This window comes from Ochotona princeps, chromosome 8 (genome assembly GCF_030435755.1).
Source record: "Ochotona princeps isolate mOchPri1 chromosome 8, mOchPri1.hap1, whole genome shotgun sequence".
NCBI lineage: Eukaryota > Metazoa > Chordata > Mammalia > Lagomorpha > Ochotonidae > Ochotona > Ochotona princeps.
The window spans coordinates 55,253,647-55,281,569 of record NC_080839.1 but is presented as its reverse complement, the minus strand read 5'-3'; the positions used below and the strand labels follow the sequence as shown (position 1 = coordinate 55,281,569).

The window sequence follows — 27,923 nt, the reverse complement described above, 5'->3', positions numbered from 1 at the left end:
AATATAATGTTTTAATCCATTGTTCTTTATGATGGGCATTATGGCTGTTTCCTGTGCTTTTGGCTACTATAACCAAGGTTCCTGTGAACAATCCACTAACTGTGTATATGGGAATGGAACTGATAGTTGGAGGGTTATGTACTGCTTAGATTTTACTAGATAATATCAAAGTCTTTTCCAACATTATTTGTAAATTAACTTTTTATGAGAATCATATTTCTCCAACTGGCTTGCAAGCCATTGTAAGGAAGGGAAATAAATATATGTTTTTGGCTTAAAAAAACAGCAGATATTTAATATAAATGTATTTGTGGATTCATTAATTAATTATAAAGACACTTTGAGGGCTTTTCCCCAGCAGGGAAAAGTCAGGGAAGGGCAACGGTAAGCATATTATCAAGGTAGAAATTAAAATATTTCTACAAATGTAGTAAAACAAGGGTAAAATGGATAAAAACAATACTTAAATGTCTAGCAATACCCTCCTGTAGATTTTAGTTAACCACAGAAAAATCAATTAGAACTGAGATACTTTTCGAAAGGTCCCTAGCATGTTTTTCTCTGCTTTTGGATCGACTCCTGGTTCCACCTGTCCAATGTCTGCAGTATTTCGGATGTGTCGGGTCGCTTCTCGGGTTCTACCGACAGTAGTTTCTGCAGAAGCATTTTCTGAAATGACAATAAGAGACAACACTAAGATATGAAAGCGTAATAAAAAAAAATTCTTGATTAGTTTCATGTGCTTAGACTTACTTCTTTAGCATCAAATACATCTGGAAAAGAGCCACTCTTTAGCTTTTTGAAAATCTGAAAATAAAACATACATATTTATGAGGGAATTATTCTCTTGTGAGCAAAAAGAAAGAAAAGGCACAAAGGCTGAAAACATCCTACACCTAGGCTATTTCCAACCCCTCCACTCCAAAACCACCCTTCGTGCGAACATGTGTGACAAGGGCATCCGTAGTCATCATCCGCCTTCATCCCTCTGAGAGTCTCTGCCGGAGGAACTTGGAGTATCCCTGTCCTACACAGGAGACGCGGTGACTCCAGGCCAGCCCTCACTCCTGAGCTTCAGACTACAATGCCCAGTTGTCTTCTGCCTTTACATGGTTCCACACCCCACAAGAGGTCCCATCCTACTTTTCCTAATCCCACCAACTACCACCTCCTTAAAACGTATCTGCTCGGGAACAACGGCACCATCTGCTGTTCTCATGACACTGCACTGACTCCTGTCTCCATGTCTTCTACTGTGGATGATCAGAAGCCAGCTGACCCCTCCCAGCACAGCCACCATGAAACCTAAATCTTTATAGCTAGAAAAATCTTCCTTGTAGCTGTTGACATGGGCATTATACCTTCTCCTAAAACACTTACAGAATCTTCTTACAGTATCTTGCCTTTTAGAAGGAAAGCTTAGTCCTGACACAGTGGCCTAGTGGCTACTAAATCCTCGCCTTGCATGTGCTGGGATTCCATATGGGCACCGTATGGGTGTCCTGGCTGCTCTACTTCCCATCCAGCTCCCTGCTTGTGGCCTGGGAAAGCAGTAGAAGATGGTCCAACGCCTTGGGACCCTGGACCTGTGTGGGAGACCCAGAAGAAGTTCCAGGATCCTGTGTTCAGATTTGGCACAGCTCTGGTCCTTGTGACCATTTAGGGACTGAACCAGCAGATGGCACATCTTTCTGTCTGTCTTGCCTTCTCTTTGAAAATCTGCCTTTCCAATAAAAATGGACAAATGTTTAAAAAGAAAAGGAAGCAGAAAAGCCCATTATGCAAAGTATCTGACACAGACCAGATAACCAACAGAAGTTCACTGACTGACCTGGGAGTTTTGTGAGATTGCATACACCTTCCCAGGCACATCAACGTTTCCAATCTCTAAAAACATGGCTATCAACATTTTAAAGAAAGAAAATTCCTATTTCACACGTAGTCAGGCTCTGACATGTGCAGACCTGTTCTCCTGAGGGGGTGGCAGCTGCCTGTACGGCTCTGGGAAGATCATGGCCAGTTATTGCTTACATGCCATGTACCTTTATTGTTTCAGAAATCGTTGGGCATATGTAAAGAAGTTCAGCAAGAATGAGCCCCAACGTATAGATGTCCACTTCCTTTCCATAGTCTTCTGAATCAATCTGAAGAGACCAAAAGAGACATGTCTTTGTTAGGGACCTGAGATGTATGCCTTCAGAAAGCTTTGTCCAGTGGAGCTTAGCTCACATGAGAACATATGCACCCACTGACTTCCCTGATGGGGACGAGCCCTCAAAAATACTCTTTGTATTAATTAATGGATCAACTTATATATGTGTGTGAATGTGTGCGTATATATATATGTATATGTATATATACATATATGTATATCCTGTCTACTGTTTTTAAGACAAAAACATGTATTTCCCTTCCTTAGATAGTTCACAAACCAGTTGGAGAAATGTGATCCTCATAATAACATTGAGAGATACAGAATCAACACACAAATACATAAAGTTTTTAAAGACATGCTTAATAAATGGCAATTAGGGCTGTGTTGTGTAGTAGTGGGTTAAGCCACCATTTACTATAGCATCCCATGTTGGTTCAAGTCTTGGCTGCTCCACTGTGAATCCAGCTCTCTGCTAATGCACCTGAGAGGCAACAGATGCTGGCCCAAGCACTTGGGCTCCTGCACCCCATGTGAGAGCCCAGCATAAAGCTCCTGGCTCCTGGCTTCAGCCTGGCCCAGCCATGACTATTTCAGTCATTTGGGGAATAAAGTAGCAGATGGAAGATCTCTCTGCTTTCCAAATACAATGAAAATAAACCGATGTAGTAAAAATGTTGATGGAGTTATTTGCAATGATATGAAAACATTATATAGTATTGAATAAAAAAACAAAGTAGTATAATATTTTCATGAAAGTGTAACTATGAATGTTAATGCAAAAAAATCAAGTTTGCATAAGCTTATAACTCAGAAAATGCTGAAAAAGATAAAGAGCAAACTTTACTGATAGAAATAGGAACAGAGAGGAAGGATAAGGGGATTTCTTTTCTAAAATAAATATAGACATATATTAATTTGAGAGGCACCAAAAAAAAAAAAAAAGAACAGAAAGAGAAGACAGACAGAGCTACCATCTATCCACTGGACCATCTCCCTCATGCCTTGACGGGCAGGAACAGGCCAAAAGCTGAGGACGAGCTCGGATCACATCCCCCATATGGGTCACAGGAACACAACGACTTAGGTCATCACCTGTCTACCTGCCAGGATCTGCATTAACAGAAAGCTGGAGTCAGAAACTATGGCCAGGTATCAAGCCCAGGTTGTCTAGAAAACAGGAATCCTAATTGGCAGTGCAGCTGCTGTCACTCACCCCTTAAATTCTTATTCTATCTGTATTACTTTTATAACTGAAAAGAGTATTTAAAGTGAACTGTATACAGACATGGAATATGTATCTGGCCTAATGGTTGGGAGCTGTCTCTCAAATAAATGCAATTTAACAACAACAAAAACCAATCATGTATATGTTAGAGAAAGAAAATGAACTTACCTGCTCTGGACTCATATATCGGCAAGTTCCCAAGTTAACAGTTCGCTTTTCATCATTTTTTAATTTTGTTACAAGTCCAAAGTCTCCGATCTTTATTTTGTTTTCATCTACTAACAATATGTTACTTGGCTTTGGAAGAAAAAATTAATTTACATGTACCAATCTGACAGACTGTAACTAAGTGTTCAAATAATCTTTAGCAACGGCTATTTTTATATTTACTTATAGGATATTAACCTTTCCAGAGGCAACCTTAATTGGGGAATTTAACATCACAGGTCATTAAAATGCTAACTTTTTAGCTGGCAGCAGGATTAGCTTGGGGCACAGCTGACTCCTAACATCTGAAAGGCTTCCAAGTGATGGTAGATTGATCCCACACAGTCCCAGGGGATTGTTCCAGAACTAGACAGTGGAGAAGACCAAATGATGTGCTTTATTATACGTTAATATACCAACAGTACAGGTACAACAGAATGTCCCATCCCAAGAGGCAGCTGGACACACTTGAGGAGATGCAAATATGAATTCACAATTGGGTGGCAACTGAGTGAGCTCCCTTAAGGTCTCTTTCCGCTTCAGGAGTCCCTGGATGGGTCTGTTCCCACTCCTGCTGCAGAACAACTTGGTGCAAAAGGGGATGCTTCCTGTAAGTCATTTTGTCTTAACCTCTGACACCTTCTTAACATCCCCTCCACCTTGAAAGCTTTAAGTGAACTGGGAGCTGAAAACGAGCACTGAATTACTTTTGTTCATCCTTCAAGCAGATTTTTAAAAATTGGTATAAAAAAGAGCTGCGTGAGGACTGCTCATCCCTGCTCCATTCTTTGTAGAGGTATTGTTTGACCAACATCCTAGAGAACATAAAACAGGAAGACTGTTGATGAGGAAACTAATACTTTGCCATTCTTGAAAAGATCTGACTTTTCATACAATGCTAGGCTACCCACAGACCATAGGAAACTACACTTAGTAGACTCCTTAGAAGGAATTGAAAGACCATCAACCTAGGAAAAGCAGATTTCAAATAGGAGCTTCCTAGAAGCCAACTTAAGAAGGACCATGCTGAACTTGGCAGTTGGATTAGAACACAATTCACAGGAATGCCAATCGTGTGGAAAGAAATGCTACAGCTGTGGGAGTAGCAGTGGGAATGGACAGAAACGTTCCTGCACTGAAATGATGCAGGGTTGGGGTTTGCCCACGGCTCACGCTGGATGAGGCTGTTAGTAAAACTCTGAAATCACATCTTACAGATCATTTAAAAGAACAGAAATTCATGAATGCTATGTTTTGTACAATTATAGTTGCACTACAGAAAACTTAGAATTGTGGAGTACTACAAAGGGTATAAACTTTGCACAAGAGGCGCAACAACAAGGGCTGACGCGTGGGGTGAGGCTGCCAGAGTCTGGGTCTATGAGAGCCCCTCCCCACCATCCTCTAGAAACCCATCTGTGCTTCCCTGAGCCTTTGGTCCAGTCGTCACCATGCCAACAGAAAGCAGTGAACACTCAAAGTGGACAAGAGAGGCTTCCTTTCTCTGCAAGGGCTGCCCACAGCTGGGATTTTGTGAAGCAGAACCCTCCAAAGTGCTTCATTTGCATCTTTTCTCAGATGAAAGCAAGCTGCAGTCATAGCATTGAGAGCTGGAAGGGTTGCAGAGACACAGAAAACTCAGCAGCAACATCTGACCTTTGACCAACTGCAGCCAAGAGAAGCCCAAGAGAAGAGCCCGCAAGACTCCAGGCACAGGCTCTGAAGGACTCAGCAGAGAGGCAAAGCGCAGAGACAGCAGCAAGAGCTCGCTGGCTTCATCCCGCGGAGGCCCTTGTTCCTGGCTGCTGCCTAGGCCAGTGAGGTCAGCACACAGAGGGCGCTGCTGCCTAGAGCAGGTGAGAGGTCCAGAGCAAGCCCAAGAGGATTACCAAAGGAACTGGGACCGTAGGGCAGGACAGGGGCTCTGAGACAAGACTCAGCAGACTAGGATGTGATGGGAATAGGCAAATCTCAAGGGCTAGAGCTGGAGGCGAGGCTGGAAAGCTGGCTCTCTGTTCTTCTTACGCAGGATGAGAAGGCAAAATGAGGAAACAGCTTCTCCAGACCATGGAAGACAAAACTGAATGAAAAGACTAAGGGATGGTATAGGCGGCAAGGTTCGGATTATCGTGATTTCCCAATAAGGGGGCAAAAAGTTCTAACCTGGAGAACACTAGACTGAATCTAGTAGCTGTGAGTGAAGTCAAGAGTAAGGACAGAACTTAGGGAATTATGATCTCCAAGCCGAAGCCAGCAGAGTCCCTCTGCTCTTAAGTAAGCCTCGGCGGCAGAGCTGTTCAGCAAGTAGAAGCTATGTAAGTTTATATCCAGGGTTGACTTGCAGGCACATAAGACCAGAAGTGGATGAGCCTTCCTATCGGGCTTACCACACTCAGCTTCTTTTCCTGGAGACTCTCATTGTTACATAGAGGACATCCAGGATAAGTTCCAGACCCATTATAACCACAGAACTTGAGGTAATGAATTCATCATAATTATCGATCACAATTATAAAACTAGAAAAGACAGATCTTCAAATGACTAAATTATACTTATTAACCAATAAAGCACTTTCCACTTACCTTCAGGTCTCTATGAATCAACTCCTGAGAATGTATATAATCCAGTCCTGTTGTAATTTGCCGAAATAACTCCAAAGCCAAAGGTTTGTCTGGTTTGGCCCCTCTTTTATTTTCAATCCACTGCTCCAATGTCCCTTTATCACAGAATTCCATTTGTATCAAAAGGCACTTGGTCTTAACATCACAATTGGATCTAAGATTCACAGTATGTTAAAAGTAGCAATGTGAGGCTGGCGTCGTGGCTCAATGGGTAAAGCTGTTGCCTATGATGCCAGCATCCCATATGGACATGGTTTGTGCCCCAACTACTCTACTTCTGACCCAGCTCCCTGCTAATGCCCATGGGAAGAGCAGTGGAGGATGGCCCAAGTACTTGAGCCCCTGCTATTCACCTGGGGGGCCAGGCTGAAACTCCTGGCTTTAGCCTCATCCAGCCCTGGCCATTGCACTGCAGCTGTCTAGAGTGACTCAGCAGACGTAGGTGCTCTCTGTCTCTACTTCTAACTGTTAAATAAACACATATTTTTTTTTAAGTAGCAAGAAAAATAAATTGAGGGAGTATCTATTTGGCACAGTAGTTTAATTTCCATGTGGGATGCCGACATTCCATGGGACCATTCTCTGTTCCAGGCTCATGGAATGCACGCCCTGAGATGCAGCAACTGGTGCCTCAAAACCTTGAACCCTGCCACCCACAGGGAGAAACAGCGTTGAGGTCCCAGCTCCTGGCTTCAGCCTGGTCCATCTCTGACTGCAACACCTTAAATGCTATAACTTTCTTCCCAAGACTGCATTCATTCCCTGTTCTAGAACCAGAGAGGAAACAATGCAGGCAGGAAAGCACTATCTGCAAATTTGAAAACAGCTGAGAAATTAAAAGAGGCTTTTAAAGGCAAGTTTTAAGCAAGGAAAAAAACAACTTCACTGTGTCCTTATGCGCAGAACAGAGAGAGAATGGTGTCTGTGAGAGGCGGTGGTGACTGTGCTCCACGGACTTCCCAAGCGCTCTCCACCTCCCGTCCGGCCCCCTCCGCGGCTCGGTGACATTTTCCTTCTACCCCCTCATGGTTATGAGAACTTCCTTTTCCTTACCTTGAACTACTAACCATACTATCCCCACTTTCCCCCGTATCAGGATCACTGTAATCGGTTCCTTCCCAACAATGATAGTACTGAACAATATTGGGATGAGAGAGGGCTGCCAGTGCTTTCACTTCCCGCTCCACCTTCCTGGAAAAAAAGCAACAAAGTGCTTGAAGGTGTCAGCCAGCACCCCTGAGTGTAACTGAGAAACACCTCACATCACTGGGGACAACTCAGAAACAATCACCGTGTTTCCCATGACAAGTCTGAGGGAGAGGACAGGCGAATGCAAAGATCACGCGCCCGCGCACAGGGGACAAGAGAACGCAAGGATCATGCGCACGCGCACAGAGGACAGGAGAACTCAAGGATCACGCGCACGCGCACAGGGAAGAACACAGCTGGATGGCTCACTCTCACCATCAGGACTTCCTTCCCAGCATCAGACCAGTTAAGATGTGCGGCCTCAGACACCCAGTGCTGTGATTGTGCATGGCTCAATCACACGTTATATTCTGTTTAAGCTTCTGTGAAATCCGTAAGATTTCACTGCTCTGCCACATCTGGGCAGTCAGCACAGGTGACCCAGCCAGCATAAACCACCTAATTCAGAACGTTCAGTGGGTAGAGAAAACATACAAAGGACAGGACTTATGTGGAGAAACTGCATGCTGTGGGAGCCTTGTAAGGAGACACTATGAAGAGCTGACATAGCTCTATGCTAAATGTAGTAAATAAACTTGAGAGTTCAAAAATGAGGTAGGACAAATCAGTACTATACACTTTTTCTAAAATTTTTAAAAATTTCAGAAATCTTATGGGGCATAAAATCTGTAAAATTAAAGAGAAAAATCACTGATAACCTCAACAATCCTAACATAAAGTTAACTGGTTTTGGATTGCTTCTTCTATTTTTATGCACATGTTATATAGTCATAATATGCAATCCCCCTCTTTTTGTTTAACATGCTATCTTTATAGTTTTTCCTTGTACAAACATGATTTATAAACTTTTTAACACAAAATTTCAAGAATACAAAAATGACGGGCAGACACCTTAGGAAACTTAGCAATTCCTAGCCAATTTTCTTTCATCCATACTCTTCCTTCATTTCCTTATCTTTCCTGGATGACTCTGAAGCAGCTCCCACCAGCAGACCTTAGTGTGTGACCATGACTAAGATGCAACCTTCACTTTTAGGCTGTAGTATCCTCAGCAGGCCAGGGATCAAAACATTCAAATCAGTTCTAAATTGCTATTTTGTTCATGCTCATTTTCATTGTTATGAATGAGTATGATTTATATCTTCTTTTATACAGACATAATCCAGATAATATTATTGCAGTAAGTTCTCAGAAAATTCTTGGATCAAAGTATATAAATGTTTTAGTGGTCCTGAATTTACGGGAGTAATTCAAAAGGTTCATGGAAAAATGGGAATTTAAAAAATAAGTTTACTTTGGTGCAAAAATAAAAAAATTTAAAACGTAGGCAGTTTTTTTCACAACACACATCTTTCATAAACTTCTTTGAAAATTCTTTGCCAAGTATATATTTTGAAGGGTTTAAAATTCAGAAGCTTCTGGAAGTATCTTTTAAATGAACATTTTTGAAAATTGTTGTTTCATAGAATCAACAACAGTACTTCACTCCTCTAACATCAAACAGGAAAGAAAAGCCTAGTCTTGATGCTGAGTTGGTATGAGAGTGTTTCAAATGCGAGGCACTGACCATGCACAGGAAGTGCGTTTCACGTAGGACTCGTTGCCTTGTTCTCCTTTGCTCATGTCACTTGAGCCCAGATCCCTTTTCCATGTCCTCCCGTTCTACTTAAGGGGCTGGTCTGGCTGAGTTACACACACAAATAAGCACTGGAGAACAAGGAGCAAGACCGGTGAACACACCAAACAGTAAGACTTCTCTCCTGTGTGTTTGGCTTTTGAAGAAGTGCTAGCCAACGGACATGGGAGGAGCAAATACATCAAAACACAGGAACATAAAACAGAATGCAAACACGGGAAGCAATCAATTACAGTGCGAACACAGCAGACTGCCACCCCAGAGAAAGAATTCTGAATCTCTATTATATAAGCACATAATAGTGTCCAAAGATCACTGTCATCAGTTCTTCCCATTCCCATACGCACTGGGATGAACAGTGGGCTGTTTGCTCTCTGCGTGGATTGAGTTGGTCTTAGTGACTTGTTTAACTAATATAAGGTGACAGAAGTGACTGACATTCTAGAACTCTCACCAGCATCCTCACTACTCTCCTGGTCTCCTGGATGATCGGTCCTTGGCACACTCCTTGAAACACATTAGGAAGGCCACATTAGGAAGGCCACATTAGGAAGCCCTGTGGAAGTGCTCTATTTGACATTCCCAGCTGAATTCTCAGTCCACGGAGAGCACTAGCTGCTGGCCATCTTGGCTATCTAACCTGACTTAAGACAAGACTGGGATATCCCAAGGAAGAACTGCCCAGCCGAGCACATCCAACCAACAGGATCAAAAGAAAAAACACTAAATTCTCTTTTTAAGCCACTGTAGCTTGAAGATGTGTATTATGTAATAACAGAGAACCAGAACAATGATCGACTAGTATTTTCCTTATACAAATCAGTTTTCATCTTGGATCTCAGTCTCCTCCTTAAAATGAGACTAGGATATCTCAAAGGTCACCTTAAATCCAATAATGTGTTTCACTTCTTGAGGCAGTCTCAAAAGGATGACCAAGAGTATATCCCTTCTTAAAAATTAAAATGACTGCAGCAGTGAGATTATTTCAATGTAAACCAAGCTACTTTGCAAAGAAAGAAATGCTTGAAGAAAAAATGATCTGTTGATGGAGAGACCCAAAAAAGAGCAGTGATTACATTTTCAACAACTTGCTCATTTAAAATATATGACATTTGCTACTTACTCATTATCATATTTAACACGTTTGATAGCATAGACCTTTCCATCAATTCTGTGTTTTGCTTTGAAAATTCGGCCAAATCCACCAGAGCCAATCGGTTCTATTTCTTTAAAATCTTTGGTAAACCTTGAAGATAAAAACCACAATTACTCTGAGATCCTGCAGCCCTCCCGCAACCTCTCCAGGTTTGCCTTTAATGTCATTCATGAAATGGGTCTGTAACAAACACGATTCTCCCTTTCTGGAAAACAAAGTCTTACTCCACAGATACACTCCCAAAGGGTCATCCCTTCCCCTCCGCCTCCCATGAGGAATCCACATAACCAGACCACCCAGGAGTAACAGTCAACTCTTGCCTGAACAAAAGTCAAGACAAATGGTCCAACGTCAGGCATAAAACTGTAGTAAGAACCACCTAATGTATTTTAAAAACACTTCAATCTATTGGAAAAGAAACATGCACATATTCTGAGCCTGTCTTGGTTTTATTCTTGGTTTCTCCTCTCCCTCATACCCCAACATTCCATCATTAAGTTTTACCAATTCTACCTCAAACAAACAAAATCACTGGTAGGAACAGTATTTGGTTAGGATGTCCAAATCCCATACAGTACTGATGGTCCAAGTCCCAGATATTCTGCTTCCAATCCAGCTTCCTGCAACGCACAGCTTGAGAGCCAGCAGGTAGAGCTCCAGTGCTCGGGTCCCTGACAACCCAAGGAGGAGACCCAGTGTGAGTTCTGGGATCCTTGCTTCAGCCTGGGACCCATCCTGGCTGTTGCACACATGCAAGGAGTAAGCCAGTGGATGGAAGATTTCTGCTTCTCTGCCTTTCAAATGATAAATGAAAATAAATCAAAACATACTTTAAAAACCATCTGAATGGCATCTGCCTACCTTTCTCCACCTTCACTATCCGTACTGTGGCCCGTGCTTCCATCAGGCTCCTGCAGTACTTGGCTAAGGGGACATTCCTCTCCATTTCCTGTTTCCCACTCACTTCAATCTATGATCAGCTCAGCCCAGCTCCAGCCATTGCAGCCACTTTGGGAGTGAACCAGCAGACGGAAGGTGGTTCTCTGTGTCTCTCCTCTCTGTAAATCTGACTTTCCAACAAAAATAAATTTTCAAAAATTCCATTTGAGCAGGATCTATTTCTATTTCTTCTTTCTATAGATGTCCAGCACCGTGCCAGGAACATGGGCATTCCTGTATTAAATGATTAATACATATTTTGACATTCTTATTTTTTAAACTTGCATTTAATGTGCCTTGTCCTTTGAAAATAGGCCTCCTTGGCTTAAACTGCTAAGCCACACTTTTCTTTTCTTTCTTTTTTTTTTTTTTTAAAGATTTATTCATTTTATTACAGCCAGATATATACAGAGGAGAGACAGAGAGGAAGATCTTCCGTCCGATGATTCACTCCCCAAGTGAGCCGCAACGGGCCAATGCGCGCCGATCCGAAGCCGGGAACCTGGAACCTCTTCCGGGTCTCCCACGCGGGTGCAGTGTCCCAATGCATTGGGCCGTCCTCAACTGCTTTCCCAGGCCACAAGCAGGGAGCTGGATGGGAAGTGGAGCTGCCGGGATTAGAACCGGCGCCCATATGGGATCCCGGGGCTTTCAAGGCGAGGACTTTAGCCGTTAGGCCACGCCGCCGGGCCCTAAGCCACACTTTTCATAGCAGAGGAACCTTTTTCTCAAGTGAAATGTGGCATGGAAAGAGACGTGAGATTTACACAGACCTATTTTGATTCCTGTAAGAATAGCTGTTTTTAATGATTGATTTATAGGAATACTGTCTATCAATATTAATCACTTCCATAGATTTCAGAGAGATTCACTAAAGCATTACTTTCACCCTGTTCATCAAAGCTTTATTTCTCCAAGAGATGAGGGTCCTTTGTGCGTTTGCTTTGGCTATAACAACTAAACTGCTGGGGTGGAAATCTACTTTAACCTTACAATAGACCCTTACAAAATTTCATGGAGTGAACAAACACATTTAGCAAGGAGAGGAAGAAACTGAAACATGGAAAAGAAAACAATTTTAAAAAGATTTATTTATTCCTTTTGCAAAGTCAGATATATAGAGAAAGGAAGAGATAAAGTGAGGAAGATCTGCCATCCAATGATTCACTCCCCAAGTGAGTGCAATGGTTGGAGCTGAGCCGATTGGGAGCCAGGAGCCAGGAGCTCTTCCTGGGTCTCCCACATGGGTGCAGGGTCCCAAGGCTTTGGGCTGTCCTCAACTGCCTGCCCAGGCCACAAGCAGAGAGCTGGATAGGAAGAAAGGCTGCCGGGATTAGAACTGGCGTCCATATGGAATCCCTGCACATTCAAGGCGAGGACTTTTAGCCACTAGGCCACCATGCCGGGCCCAGAACAATTTTTAAAAACCAAATATTTAAACAATTTCTACTTTACCAATCTACCTCACCTGTCATCCGCAGTATATTTGGTTGCTTCTTTATCAAGGGAGTCAACAGTAGGTGCCAAATTCCTAAAAATTAAGAAACGACTGTAAAACAAATGCTTCAATGAAATGTAATTTGTTGAGAGTGGGTTTTATCCCTTGTGATGGGCTATTTACATCTTGGGTCAATTATCTGGATAACAGCATAGCAAGTATATGTCCTATTCCTTAGAAATTAGAGCCATTTACATATGGTTGACCTCCATCCTCTAATAATTCTTCATCCCTTTCCTGGCTCCTTCTTTCACACAGCAGTTGTGTTACGGGCACGCCACTAGTCTCTCCTTTTCTTTCTGCTGACTCACACCTCAGGAAGCAACAGGCCTTGTGGCTTTACTCATGATGAGTTCAAAAACTGCCTAAAAAGAAACTGTTGAACCAAATTACCATGAATCCCTCCAATGTTAAACTCAGGGGCTCAGCAGTATCCTGTCCAAAATGAAGTGATTCTGAAATCTCTTCCCCTTAGCCTGTTCTCCCTCTCATCCAGCGAAATAAACGAATCACTTAAATACTGTATTAACTGGCATCTGCCCACTTTTCTCCACCTGCAGCGTCTTCAGCAAAGCCCATGCTGGCATCAGGCCCCTGCAGCACCCCGTTAACTGGACACCCCACTTCAAACCGTGTTTCCTTTTCCTGTCAGTGCCTGTCACATATTTTCTTCATCCCTCTCTGCTGCCTCAATAACCATGGCTGCAGGCCTACTCATCTCACATACGTTTTCTTCCAGAAAACATCAGATCAGCAACCAGCTGTCCTCCCCATCATTCTCTATGGCTCAAGGTAGATTGGAGGCTCAAGACGGCACCTGCTGCCACCCCACTGCCATTCCTGACTATATTTACCACCCTGTTTTATCTTCAGTTAAAGACACCAAGCCAACAGGATCTGCATAACATCTGGCTAGTTTTAACCTGAGTTACACGGATTTTTCTCTACCAACCTGTCTATAAAATAAACATACTTAAAAAAAATGTTACTCTGAACTAATCACTCTAGTGATATGCCCGTAGGGATTTATGTCTACATCAATGATTTCTCTACAAATTTCAAATTGCTTGTACATAGCAAATATTCTGTGAGCTGTTACCATGCTTTCTACTTATGAAATGGAGTGTACACTACAAATACTGAAGGTCAGGAAAAAAAAGGTTCAAAGATTAAGACTAAAATGAAATTAGTTCTAGATATTTTCAATGCATAATGATACTAACCTTTTTTCCTTTATTTCATTACTTCTGGCATTCTATAAGGAAAAAATGGGAAATCGTGTCAGATGATTAATTCATTCATACTGCTTTCTCTTACTCTTGCTCCTGGTATACGTCTTATATAGCTGGCTCTTGGACCGCATTCATGAATCCATTGTGAACTGTCCTGGAGCAGGCGTTTAGTTCACAACTTCAGACACCCATAATCCACTTTAGAGGGCCTGGGCTGATATACCTGGCTGCAGCTCCAGACTCCACCTGCCAGCTAATACAGATCCTAGCAGGCAGCAGTGAGTTGTTGCAGTCCTGCCTCGCAGGTGGTAAATAAGCACTGAGTTCCTGGCTCCTGACTCCAGCTGCTGTGCACATTTGGGGAGTGAGAGGGGATGGGTTCTCTAGCATTTGCTCTCTCTCTGTCTCTTAGCCTCTGAAGTTAATAAAAGAATGAATATTTTGAAAAGGTTAATAGACTCACCAATATGTGTAACTTTTGTCAAGCCCTGGGACCTACTGCTTTGATGTGTGCTTTTTTGGCTCTTAATAAAGACAAACATCATTTCATGTTTCAATGATGTCTCTTCTTTTTTTTTTTAAGATTTATTTTATTTTTATTGCAAGGTCAGATACACAGAGAGGAGGAGAGACAGAGTGGAAGATCTTCCGTCTGATGATTCACTCCCCAAGTGAGCCGCAATGGGCCGGTGCTGCGCCAATCCGATGCCGGGAGCCAGGAGCTCTCGGCTCCCACACGGGTGCAGCGTCCCAAGGCTTTGGGCCGTCCTTGACTGCTTTCCCAGGTCACAAGCAGGGAGCTGGATGGGAAGTGGAGCTGCAGGGATTAGAACTGGCGCCCGTATGGGATCCTGGCACGTTCAAGGTGAGGACCTTAACCACTATGCTATGGCACTGGGCCCAATGATGTCTCTTCTGTAAATTTTCTCTTAAGAGACATCTTCTATTTTCTTCCTGAATTTCTTGTGTTTTTCCTATAACTTTCAGTTCTATGCTAAATATCTACATCTATATCTACATATATTCACTCCCCAAATGACCACAATGTCAGGAGCTAGGACAATCTGAAGCCTTTTCAAGGTCTTCCATGGGGTGCAGGGGGCCAAATGCTTATGACATCTTCAACTGCTCTCCCAGGCATGGCAGCAGGGAGCTGTACTGGAAATGGAACAATTGGGGATTAAGCTAGTGCCCATATGGAATGACAACACTGCAAGTAGTGGTTTTTTGTTTGTCTCTTTGTTTTGTTTTTGCTTTTGTTTTTTGCTATACCACAGTACCAGCTCTGATTTGTAGTTCTTTATAGACAGAATAGCTATATAACATTAATCTTTCACCAATGAAATGACCTGATTAAAAAAACTGTTGAGTTTTGGAAAGACCTATTGAAGTTCCTTTTGATTTTTTTTTAAATAAAATAAAAACAATGTTATAATAAAAACTTCAAATATTGTCCATTTGCTAGGAAATAAAAACAAGATTATGGGAATATATAAAAATATAAGGGTGAATAGAAATATTTGGAAATGAGGTGTGGTAAGAATTCTGCATGTGTAGAGTGGAGATTTAAAAAGTAAACAAAATCGGGGGCCCGGCGGAGTGGCCTAGCGGCTAAAGTCCTCGCCTTGAATGCACCAGGATCCCATATGGGCGCCGGTTCTAATCCTGGCAGCTCCACTTCCCATCCAGCTCCCTGCTTGTGGTCTGGGAAGTCAGTCGAGGACGGCCCAAAGCTTTGGGACCCTACCCCCACGTGGGAGACCCGGAAGAGGTTCCAGGTTCCCGGCTTCGGATCGGTGCAGTGCCGGCCGTTGCATTCACAAGATCTTCCTCTCTGTCTCTCCTCCTCTCTGAATATCTGACTTTGTAATAAAAATAAATAAATCTTACAAAAAAGTAAACAAAACTGAAAGTTTGCTAAATATGATTATGTAGTAATATTGCATAAGATAAAAATATAAAAGCAAGATTATGTAGGAAGCTCATACCACAGGAGATGAAGACGGAGAACCATTTAAACCGTTCTGATCTTGTTGTTTTCCTGGTACAGTTGCTGAGTGGCAATTTCCCAGTGGTGAGTTAAAAGTACTGAAGAAAAGGGAATAACGGTCAGCTTATGAAGATATTTTGTATCTTCAAAATATAATATATTTTCTCTACATTATCTTTAAATACTAAACATTTTCACCAAAATTACTTTTTGCCACAGCAGTTTAAATACGTTACATATCACAGCTACTTGTCCAAACTTACCTCATGGGTGCTTCTGAACGAGCACTTCTGAAGTCAGTAGATGTAGTCACAGAAGAACCAGGGGAGGTAGGGTTAGTTGCCTGAAACGAAGAGCCACCTCAGTAGGCTGAAATGCAACTGTGTTACTTTTTACAGTGGCTTAGCCTCTGTGCCCTTATACAGGGGCCATGCTAATCTTCTATGTATTGTTCCAATTTTATTACACGTGCTGCTCTAACTACCACATTTATTTCTCATTTGAACAAACCCACACTGATCAACAATGACCACATAAACCTGTTTTTTCATAGATGTTAGATCTGGATTTTTAAAACAATTCTTTTGTGTTGCCAGCAGAACTTATACTGTGTGGGAGTGTCATGCTTTCAGGGCTCTGGGCTCACGAATGGAACACAGAATGGAGGAACCATTTTGCTATGCAAATAGCTAACTCGGCTTTAGGTAAACAGTCTAACCTTCAAGTCAACTTCAGGATTTGTAAGATACAAAAGTTACATTTAAAGATGGTACATACATACCATTAACTGATCATAGGCAAGTTTGGCAGCCAATTGCTTTGCCTCCTGTTTAGTAGAACCAATGCCAGTACCGTATTCTTTTTCTTCAATTTTGCATTTATAGTAAAATCTAAGAGAAATGATAGACAGTATTCATCCAAATATCAAAAATACAGTAAATCTAACTTGTGATAAAAAAACACAAAAGCATATAAAAGCTCAAGGTAACACTGATTCATCATGTAAATTTCAATTTCTTATCTAATATTAAGTTGAAAACTTTGATAAGATGGCTGATCAATTTGTCTAAATAACCAGGATCAGGCTGATGTGTCAACTTGCATTTTCCAGGCAACTTCCAATGCTTTGTGGCTTCACTAAAAAGACCTTATACAAAGGTTCTAGGTGGGGATTTTAAAAACTTCCCAAAGGTTAAAACAGATGGCGACAGAGAGGAAAGGGGCAGAGATTAGGTGCCAATTAAGAAAGTAGGGGTGGGCCCAGCATGGGTAGCCTGGAGGCTAAAGTTCTCATCTTGAACACGCCAGGATCCCATATGGGTGCCAGGTCTAATCCCAGTGGCCCTGCTTCCCATCCAGCTCCCTGCTTGTGGCCTGGGAAAGCAGTGGAGAACGGCCTAAAGTCTTGGGACCCTGCACCTAAGTGGGAGACGCGGAAGAGGCTCTGGGCTCCTGGCTTTGGATTGGCTCAGCTCCAGTCATTGCGGTCACTTAGGGAGTGAATCAACAGATGGAAGATTTTCCTCTCTGTCTCTCCTCCTCTCTGTATATCTGACTTTCCAATAAAAATAAGTAAATCTTTAAAAAACAAAGAAAATTGGGGTTCCATTGGAGAAGACAGGAGGTTACAGCACTATGGTCTTGTTTGGGGGATAAGCAATGATGGATTTTGCTCTAAGTTTTTTTTTTCCTGATACTTGCTTATAGTATACAAAACTCCTTTTTAAAAAATATGTGTTTATTTTTATTGAAATCACAGTTACAAAGAGACAGAGACAAAATCCTCCATCCACTGCTTCACTCCCCAGGTGGCTGCAAGGACCCAAGCTGAGCCAATCCAAAGCCAAGAGCCAGGAGTTTCTTCTGGGTCTTCCATTCAAGTATAGGATCCCAAGGTGTTGCACCATCTTCTACTGCTTTCCCAAACCACAAACAGGGAGTTGGATGAGAAATGGAGCAGCCGGGTCAAGAACTGACACCAATATGGAATCCCAGTGCTTGCAAAGTGAGGTGAGGATTTAGCCATTGAGCCATCAATGGCAGTTCCCACTATACACAAAATTCTAGGAAAATCCTACCAGTGCAGTCCCCAACTCCCATACTGAATAGTATTCTTCAAGCACACTATCCCTATCTTTAAAGTTTGAAGAATGGATACTGCCATTTATATCAGAGTTCCCACACACTATCACAAAAGCACTGCTTTATTTCATGCTTCTTTGGAGGCTGCAGAGAAATGCATACCCAGTCAGGGGATATTCCCCCGCAAGACCCAGAATTAAAGAGCCAATCTAAGAGTCTAGCCCGGAATGCTCCTGTCTTGTCCAGGCACCCCCAAATAGAATTTTTCTCTCTTAGGTATCCAATGTGCTTAGATCAAAGCAAGCCAAAAACATGAGCTATAGAGACAGATAAGCATCCCTTACGACTGAGAGGGACCCATAAAATTCACTTTTTAACTATTTCAATGCAGAGAATATTATCACATTTCCTCTTCCTGCTCTGGCCTAAAAACCACCTGAGAGTAAAAAGGACAGTGCTCTCAAGTGACAATCTGCTCTACTTGCCATTTAGATGTTTATTCCTTCTTCCTCATTTCACTGGAGGGTTGCCACCGAGCAATGATCTCCCACATATTCCTTCGCTTTCTGCTTTCCCTCAGTTCTTCCCTACAGCTCTGAGTCTTGACTCGGTGGTGCTGTCTCAAGCTCTATTTCATTCCTCTCCTTACATGTCTTAACTCTTGGTCCCTGCAGAGTGGAAGGTTAACCCCATTCTCTCACAGTGTTTTCCTAATTACTCGTTTCTGGGGATGAGCATCTAGTCAAACTCCTTAACCTCACCGTGGTACAGGCTCACTTTGAAGTGTGGTCAAGTGGTTTTCATAGCAGTGACCACGCAGACCTCAAGGATGAGGTGATGTCCACATCCTTCAAGCAGGGGCCCTGCACTCTCTCAGCTGTCCAACAGGAACATCTCAGAAACAGAGCAGTCCCCACCCCCGCCCCATCAGAGGGATGGGTTTCAAGGCCCATCTGATACTTAAAAAGTGCTGAACTTCATATTTGCAATATCTTTCCTGCTTGCACATTCACAGTAAAGTTAACTTGATAACTTAGGTCCATTTAGAGACTAATAACAGCTAATAGAACAATTATCACAATGTGTTGTCCTAAAGACCCTGAGAATGTAGTCTCTCTCTCAATGCATCTTACTGTACAAAACCCATGCTGCTTCTTGTTGATCACAAGCAGCTGAACCGCAGAAAACAAAACTGCAGACCAGGGAAACTGCTGAAAAGGATTACCAAAATTGGACCAATTATACTTGCTTTTAAGTCATATAAAATCTTCCATGCAAATAGTGAAAAAATGACAAACTGGAAAATCAAACTATGAAAATAAGCTTACTTCGTTGCTTAAATATGATGAAATCAAAGAAAAAGCTAGACGACAGCTCACCTGCCAGGCTCCCTCTTACTCAGTTTACACGGTTCATAATTCACATTTAGTCTTTCCTTCTGAGCAAGACGATTGAGAAGGCCTATGTAATTCCCAAGGTATAGACCCTCTGAGGGATCCACAGCTTCCAATGGTACAGAGCCAACTTCCTACAAGGAAAATAATCTTCTAATAAAATCGCTATATGAACAATATGAAGACAACTTAAGTGTTATGTGTTTCCTAACTATATTACATTGATAAAAGGATAAATATATACCTTTATCTGCAATGGGGGGGGGGTGGAGAAAACCACAAAATAAATTATGATCATAGTAAAGAAAATAACCACCTGTCTTTTTAGCTTCAAAATGAAAAACAGCATACCAATCCTTTTTCTTTTTACCATGAAAAGAACTACATAATATTTTATAGCTTGCTGTACCCATTCTAAATCTCAGAAAACAGGAAACAGATATTAAAGTAAAATTATATGAAAAGGTAAACAAGGTATTATCACTTCCACTACTGTATTTTTCTCTTTGACAAAATCGGATCCAAAGTTTGTCTATTTTATAATTCTTGCCAAAGAATTACCCTTTGATTCTGTTGATTCTCTTTGACAATTCTTTGCAATTTTAAAAAGGATTTTATGATTTACTTGAAATGCAGTTAGAGACAGGAATACACAGAGAGATCTCCCACCCACTGATTGACTCCCTAAATGGCCCCAACAGCCAGAGCTGGGCCAGCCAGGAGCGTCATCTGGGTCTCTCCTGTGGGTGCAGGGGCCCCAGGATGTGGGTTAACCTCTGCTGCTCTCCCGGGTGCATCAGCAGCAAGCTGGATTGGAAGTGGAGCTGCCAAAATCCAAACGTGCACGTGTGTGGGATGCCAGTGTTACAGGTGGCAGCTTTATCTACAAAGCCACAGTGTTGTCCCCGCTTTGTATCTTTTACATTAATTTTTGCTCTTATTATTGTTATTTCTTCTACATTTGGGGGAGGGTATTATATTGCATGCTTTTTTTTTTTAATTCCTACCTTCTTAACTCAGTTTTGTAGCTCATTATAACTTGTGAGTTGGGGCCTGTGTGATGTTTTTCCTTCAGTTTTGGTTAAAAGAATAATACCTTCAATGGAGATTTTTCAGAACTGTCACTTTAAAGGTAAGTTTTCCTATAACTTTCAGTCTATGAGAATGATCCTCTATTGTCCTCCACAAAAATTATTTCGTGTTTCATATTCCAGTTGCCACTCAACTATCTCCAAATGTTTAACATTGCTGTAGATAGCCTAAACATTTTTATTACATATTTTTCTTCTGCTGCATAAAGTTCTTCATCCCTGAGATTCGATACTTTCCCAAGGACCAATGCTGTTCTGGCTGGGGCTGTATGTTCTTGTGGCTACTGAGTTGTTGTAATCTTTACTCAGGTCATTATCGCATAAGCATTTTCAGTTGACACTGCCTCAAGTTGGTTTCCTTTTCTGTGCTATTTGTCCTATCTCATCTTCTGAGATGCCAGACACATTCACATCTGTTCTCCACATACATCATTTTTCCTGCCCCTAGAGTTAATCTCACCTTTTCCTTTACCCATTGTGTTTTTGCAACCTGTCAGTCACTTCTCACTGAATATTTCTCACTACTACATTTTACAGAATTCAACTTATCGTCATCAAGCAAAATAACACCTATGTAGCTTCGCCCCAAGGAATGCTTCTCGCTCAGGGCCTTACAGAGACGAAAACACAGAAAAAGGATTGAACTGAACGTTAAAACATAAAGGGGTCTGGGAATGTGTTTACTCTGCAAAGCTCCTGGCTTTGGTCTGGCCAAGCCTTAGTTAAGTTGGAGCATGAACCACCAGATGGAAGTCTCTCTCTCTTTCTCTCTCTCTCTCGCCCTTTCCCTCTCTCTCTGTAACGTTGTCTTTCAAATAAGTAAATCTTTTACATATAATATATAACATAAACACACATGCATATATATATACACAAATATATAATACTATTGTAAATAGGAAAAGAGACAAAGGCTCACCTTGTTTTCTTTATTAAGTGTTTCAACAGCTACTTTGGCCGCAGCATTTTTTGCTTCCTGTTTTGATTTTCCTTCAGCTTTTGGAAATTCTCTTCCATTTATTGTAACTTTAAATGTAAACCTGATTACAGACAGTGTATTAGCAAAATGCTATACAATTCATGAATTTTCTAAGGACAAGTGTCACAACCACTACCACCTCCACAGGACCACCACTGAAGGCTTGAGCCTATGTTCTACATAAAATTACAGCAGGGCCCAGCGGCGTGGCCTAGTGGCTAAAGTCCTCACCTTGAACGCACCGGGATCCCATATGGGCGCCGGTTCTAATTCCAGCAGCTCCACTTCCCATCCAGCTCCCTGCTTGTGGCCTGGGAAAGCAGTCAAGGATGGCCCAAAGCTTTGGGACCCTGCACCCACGTGGGAGACCTGGAGGAGGTTCCAGGTTACGGCATTGGATTGGCGCTCACCGGCCCGTTGCGGCTCACTTGGGGAGTGAAACATCAGATGGAAGATCTTCCTCTCTGTCTCTCCTCCTCTCTGTATATATCCAGCTTTCCAATAATAATAATAATAAAAATCTTAAAAAAAAAAAAAGATAAAATTACAGCAGCCATCCCAAACAGCGTTATCTCCTCGAAGTATGAAAAAAAGCTTATATCCTTGCTTCCCTCTGGAATTATATGAGGTTTCCAGCCAAGTCCCTTATTGGCCCTTTGGCAACCTCTACTACAAAGCTATATAGTATTGACCTCAAGGCTGTCCCAAAGCTGCTGCTGTTCCCCAATGAACAATTACAGGGATAGGCCCTTTTCAATAGCAGCTTACGTTTGTTCATGTGGAGGCCCCGACCGGGACAATTCATGATATTTCAGTTCTACGTTGTGTTTCTGACGATATTTATTAAGTTCTTCTATGTAGAAACCTTTCTTTTCGTTGTCCATTTCTTCTTCCAGTAACCTACAATATGAGACATGTTCAAGTGAGTGACACTTATTTCTTAGCAAGTTTATGAGCCACAAAATGGTGGGAAGGCTCTCCTTGATACAAATCATCTCAGCCCCATGTAAACAAAGAAAACCTTCCTCCAACACCTTTCCTTTTCTCCCAGGGGCTGCACCCACCGTCAAGCGAGCCTTTCAGCACCTTCTGAAAACTCAGAGAAAGGTGGGAATCCTTGTTAACTCTGCAATGCAATTTCACTGGCTGCAAAGTGCAAATCTGTGTGTTTGCTTGAGAGGGTACAAAGGCTGCAAGACAGAATTCAATTGTTTTTATGTTGAGAAAGGCTCAGCATAGAGGTATTAAGTGAAGCTTATACAATCACAAAGAATTTTGCTCTACGGAAATAAATTCTTCTATAAAATTTAGAAATTGTTCCTTTGGCAGGTGCTAAAATCAATTTTAAGATAATTTACTGTAGGTAACTGGAAATCTTGGTTTACAGTTCTCACTAGATGAAAATGACGGCAGTGATACACAGAATTTAAAGGATGTACAATCTAGGGCCCAGCATGGTAGCCTAGCGGCTGGAGTCCTTGCCTTACATGCACCGGGATCCCATATGGGCTCTGGTTCTTATCCCAGTGGCCCCACTTCCCATCCAGCGTGGCTCCAGCCTGTTGTGGCTGCTTGGGGAGTGAATCAACGGACAGAGGATATTCCTCTCTCTCTCATCTTCTCTGTATATCTGAACTTCCAATAAAAATTAAACCTTTAAAAAAATTTTTTAAAGATATACAATCTAATTGTAATGAGCCCGAACTAGAACTCTTAGAAAGAAACATAGTGGTAAATCTCCTTGACTTTGTGTTTGTTACTAGAATCTTAGCTATGACAATAAAGCCAAAAGCTACAAAAATAAACAGAAAAACTGACTCCATCAAAATCCAAAGCTTTTGTGTATTGCAAAGGACAGTATGAAGAAAATAAAGACATTTACAGAACAGAATATGTATAAATCATATATCTGATATGAGTTTAGTATATAAAATGTATTTTAAAAAAATCCTTATAACTCAACAAGAAAAAAACTGCCTAATGAAAAAAAAAACAGGCAAAGAACATGAACAGACATTTCTCCAAACAAGACACACCAACAACCAGTAAGCACAAGAAGAGATAATCAACACATCAGCCAATAGCACAATGGCCAGTGTTGTAGCACGGTGGTTAAACTGCTGTCAGTATTCCAAATCTGAGTGACTGAGTCCCAGTTGCTCCGCTTCTGATGCCACTCCCTGCTAATGTGCCTGAGAAGGCAGTAGAGGATGGCCCAAGTCCTCCAATCCCTGATACCCCCGTAAGAGATGTGAATGACATTCTTGGCTTCTGGCTGCGGTATGACCAAGCCCTGACTGCTGTGGTCATCAGAAGAGTGAACAAGCGGGTGCAAGATTTCTCTCTGTATTGTTCCCTTTCACTCCACATGACTCTGCTTTCCAAATAAATAAATAAATCATCTCCTCCTCCTCCCACCCCCTTCTGTAGCTTGGCCTTCTTAGGTTTCTACCTCTCCCTCTGTCTGCTCCTCAATGTCCTATCTTGTAAATGTTGTAATGTCCTAGGGCCCAATGCTTAGGTCTCCTCTTTTCTGCCCACACTCATTTCTCTGGTGATCACTTCCAGGTACGCCTCCACCAACCCTTCCCTGTACTCCCTGCTGCTGCTGCATCCAACCCTCCCCTTCCTGACACGCTGGAGGTCCCACTCCTTCCGTGCCTTTGCCTAGTCACTCTTATTTCCTACAGATCTGAGCTCCAAATCCTAGACACTTTATCACAGGCTCCCACAGCCTCTGTCTCCTTTCTTACAACTGTGCATGTAACTGTTTGGCAGCTAAGACCATGAATCACATGGAAGAGGCCAGGCTTACCATGGTGCCCAACATGGAATGAATGGATGCATCACCAAAGTATCTGCAGATCCCCAGCCCCACAACTTGTTATCCACTTCTCCTAAACCTGAACAGGTTCTCTGTATCCTCTATCTACAGGGCAATTTCCACACATCTGTGTCCCCACCTTACCTGAATCTCACCACAGCCCTGGCCACTTCTTAAATGCATCAGTGAGCTCTTGGCGCAGCAGGTTCCACACCTCACTCATGCACCTACAAGAATCTCCACCATAGTCACACCCAATTGCTATCTGTCCATCTCTTTCACCAACAGAAGTGCCTTCAGGCCAAGCCCCCTCCAGAGCCCCAGAACTACTTGTTCAGTAGTTATAGCGACTAATGGAGTAGTCTGGTGTTTTGGATCTCCAGGTTCAGATAGGAGAAGTTATTAATTATCTTGCATGTAGCACATAGTCAATGAACACTGTGCTCCCAGCACTGTAGCTGTCCCACCAGTGAACAAAAGCCTGCTCTTGTTAACTAACGAGTAGAGGAATGTAGACAAACCCATGCAAAAAGTCCCAGCGTGCTAATTTGTGTTGAAGGCTGCAGCCAAGTTAGGGGGACACCAGGACAGAGTGAAGTTCCTTTTCTAGATACTCTGAGAAGCCGACACAGAAGTCACCTGCCCTATGTTAGGGACAACAGCTTTCCAGGAATCAGGAAACAAGCAGTGCAGAGTACCGGAGGTGGCAGGGTGCACGGCTTTGCCCGGAACAGCAAAGAGGCCAGTGAGGCCAGAGTTGGGGGTGTATGGAAGCGGCAAAAGGCCTGGCTTGCAGCCATGGAGGCCCGGAGACAGGTCTAAGCAAAGAGGGCTCGGTTCAGACTTACCTGTCGCGACGTGAAGAGGTGACTGGAAAAGAGGAAGTTGGAGCGACCAACAGGGGACTGAGGCTGAGCAACTAGAAAACTATCCCTCAGGCAGGACCTCGCTAGCCCGGGATTCTCTCTCCCTTCTACAAGTAAGCTCAGGCAACCCTATTTCCTGTCCCCCGTCAGGAACTGCGCTTGCTCAGAACCCACTGATATGGTGTACTCCACACCTCAGTCTCCAACCACTCTGACCACGTTCCACAGTCCTTTACCACAGACTGGAAGTGCTTTGCAACGGAGGTGGGGGGTGGGTGGCTGCGGGTCCCTGATGGAGCGAACTGGTGTGGGACTGGTGGGTGAGGGGCAGGGCAGGGAGAGCTTCTGACCCGCGCCCTAAATCCGAGCTCAGAGAATGACTAGCCTCGGAATGCTGGAGAGCCCGTTCCCAGAGCACGCGCTCACCCCACACCCCCGGAGCCCACTCACCTCGCGCTCCTGGGAGCCTGAGGCCGGCCAAGTCCCCGCGGCCCCAGAGCCCGCTCACTCCACACCCTCACCTCGCGCTCCTGGGAGCCTGCGGCCGGCCAAGTCCCCGCGGCCCCGGAGCCCGCTCACCCCACACCCTCGAGCCCCCCGCGCCGGCCAGCTCACCTGGCTCAGGCAGCGCAGCTCATCCACTCCAGTCCACGACAGACGCCGCTGCAATCCAATCAGTCCGAGCCTACCCTCTGAGTTTGCTCTCGGTTTCGTTTTTGGCATGAACTCCGCCTTTTCCTACATTGCCAGCTCCTCTAGCCCAAGCACACCCGGGGCCAGGACCTAGGGATTTTGGTGTCTCCACCCGTTGTGCGCGCCCCACTCTTCAGCGACCAGGACCCTGCACCCATGTCGGGCTGCTTGCGGGGAAGGGGGTGCCCCTTGAGTAAATGGACACTTGCCACAGTGTCCTGCCCCCTTTGAAAGCTGGGGCACTTCAGTCCGTCCTTTCCGGTCCATTCCTTAACATAACCCTACCAGCCCAACAGTTCTGGGGAGCTACCTGCTGCCTCTAAGCCTTTTGAAATTTCCTATCAAACCCCAGGGGCAGTGATCCTGTTTCTGTAAGAACCGCTGCCGCGGGCACGTGCAAAGATCAGGGTAAAAGCTGACTGCGGCTTTGTCACATCAGCATCTGCTAGCAAGTGCATGGTGACACGGTGAAAGTCCTGTGAGACTGGATCACAGTACTCCCTGGAAAGTGCAAGATCCAGACTGGAACGGGGCCTAGTAGGAGGACAGTGGCACTTCTCTGCAGCTCCCCCTGGTGGGAGCGAGAGCCAGAGCTGGGTAACCGTGAGCAAGCCTGAACAAGGTGCAGGACAAGCCTGGTGAGGCTTTTTTGGGGGTCGCCCCAACTAGGCTGAAGTTCCTGCTGGTGCGCACAAGGACTGGGTCTGTGGCAGGCTGGACTGGGTCTCAACGAGGGTCAGTTTGCATGGGAAGGGGGTCTGGGGACAGAACTGACCAGGCAACTTCAATCACCTGTGTGCACAGGCTGATACAGGTGACAGACTGGCACATGCAAGGTCAAGTCTGGGACCACCCCAGATGAGATTTCATGGGGGGGAAAATCCCCAACTGGACCACTGGACTCAAAACTCCAGCCATCAGGAGGATCATAGAATTTGCGGTCTGGCCTTAGAATGCATGTTTTGGGACTGCGCCTGCTTGACTGCAGTGGACAGCATGCCCAGGAATATGAGTGGAGCACTAGGGTGGACTCTGCCAGCCAAGGGAACTGAGAAGGATTTTCTCAACCTGGAGAATCAAGACCAACTCTCATAACTCTCAAAACTACTGAAGCAATACCCTCGGGTATTCTCTACATTGGGGCTTCTAAGATGACATCAAATGGACATCCCTTTGGCAGCTGGGAGCAGTCCTCTTCCGCTCCCCCTCCCCCACCCCCACCCATACAGAAGAATAGGGAAGGAAAGGAAAGTTGGAAGCATTTGCACCATCCGTCTTCCCCCATACTGCGACCCTCAACTTGCACCTAGTGGACTCATTGTGAGTCACCCTGGCTCATGACCACTTGACTGAAGCGTGTTGGGGACTCACCTGGCGTCAGACAGTTTGAGGAACAGTCTTCATCATACCCACCATGAGGTAGGTGACCCTACTATCCCCATTCAACAGATTAGAAAATTAAGGACAAAGAAGTCAGGTAAGCTGGGAAGCTACAGTAAGAACTTGGATTCAGTCATTTCCGCATCTCACCTGAGGAGGGGGTTTCTCAGATGGATGTCAAATACACATTACGTATTGTATCCTGAGCATCCATTCCTGCCTTTCTTCTGCACTCCCGATAGGACAGCGGATCCACAAATCCAATCTACATATTACTCAGAGCTGGTGACCTTTGGCTTAAGTTCCCAAATGTGACACAGGGTTGGAGAGTAAGCCAAGGTATGGTCATCTTGCTGGTGACATTTTCAGATGGCAGAAAGACTGGCAGTAATATAGTCAGAAAACATTTCTGCCTCATGGCTTCATTCATAGAACTGATCATTTTGTTGAATCTTGCAGCAAGTATACAGACGACAAACTCCTCAGGCGCAACTCTTTGGCATCTCTGTTTCTTACTTGTTCTCTGTTCCATCTTTACTATTGCTCACTGATGCATTTATTGTTTTATTTTATTTTAAAGATTTATTTTATTTTTATTGGAAAGTCAGATATACAGAGAGGAGGAGAGACAGAGAGGAAGCTCTTTCATCCGCTGATTCATTCCCCAAGTGACTTTGATGGCTGGAGCTGCTCTGATCTGAAGCCAGGAGCGTCTTCCAGATCTCCCACGTGGGTGCAGGGTTCCA

The 27,923-nt window shown here is 43.5% G+C and overlaps 2 protein-coding genes and 1 non-coding gene across 4 annotated transcripts; all 3 read right to left on the bottom strand.

Annotated features, from left to right (window-relative positions):
* Nucleotides 1-5: 5 nt before the first annotated feature.
* Nucleotides 6-13,952, bottom strand: LOC131481017 (interferon-induced, double-stranded RNA-activated protein kinase-like). Of its 2 annotated transcripts, none has more exons than XM_058668074.1 (9): nt 13,870-13,952; nt 12,617-12,679; nt 10,177-10,299; nt 7,262-7,399; nt 6,170-6,362; nt 3,549-3,677; nt 2,043-2,144; nt 754-807; nt 6-669 (listed from the first exon to the last, which is right to left on the bottom strand). In XM_058668074.1, exons 4-9 carry the CDS (start codon nt 7,276-7,278, stop codon nt 547-549), a joined length of 618 nt encoding a protein of 205 aa, XP_058524057.1. In that variant the 5' UTR covers nt 7,279-7,399; nt 10,177-10,299; nt 12,617-12,679; nt 13,870-13,952; the 3' UTR covers nt 6-546. The 2 variants fall into 2 exon arrangements, with proteins under 2 accessions (XP_058524057.1, XP_058524058.1); XM_058668075.1 differs by having other exon boundaries at nt 7,262-7,395.
* On the bottom strand, nt 8,068-25,843 carry EIF2AK2 (eukaryotic translation initiation factor 2 alpha kinase 2). The gene is made up of 11 exons (XM_058667359.1): nt 25,720-25,843; nt 22,183-22,314; nt 21,355-21,475; nt 19,330-19,478; nt 16,650-16,758; nt 16,132-16,211; nt 15,867-15,966; nt 13,870-13,901; nt 12,617-12,679; nt 10,177-10,299; nt 8,068-8,083 (listed from the first exon to the last, which is right to left on the bottom strand). The coding sequence occupies exons 2-11, from the start codon at nt 22,296-22,298 to the stop codon at nt 8,068-8,070; spliced, it is 909 nt and encodes a 302-aa protein (XP_058523342.1). The 5' UTR covers nt 22,299-22,314; nt 25,720-25,843.
* Nucleotides 16,245-16,355, bottom strand: LOC118760744 (U6 spliceosomal RNA). The gene has a single exon (XR_004996962.1). It is a non-coding gene; the product is annotated as a U6 spliceosomal RNA (small nuclear RNA).
* Nucleotides 25,844-27,923: the final 2,080 nt, after the last annotated feature.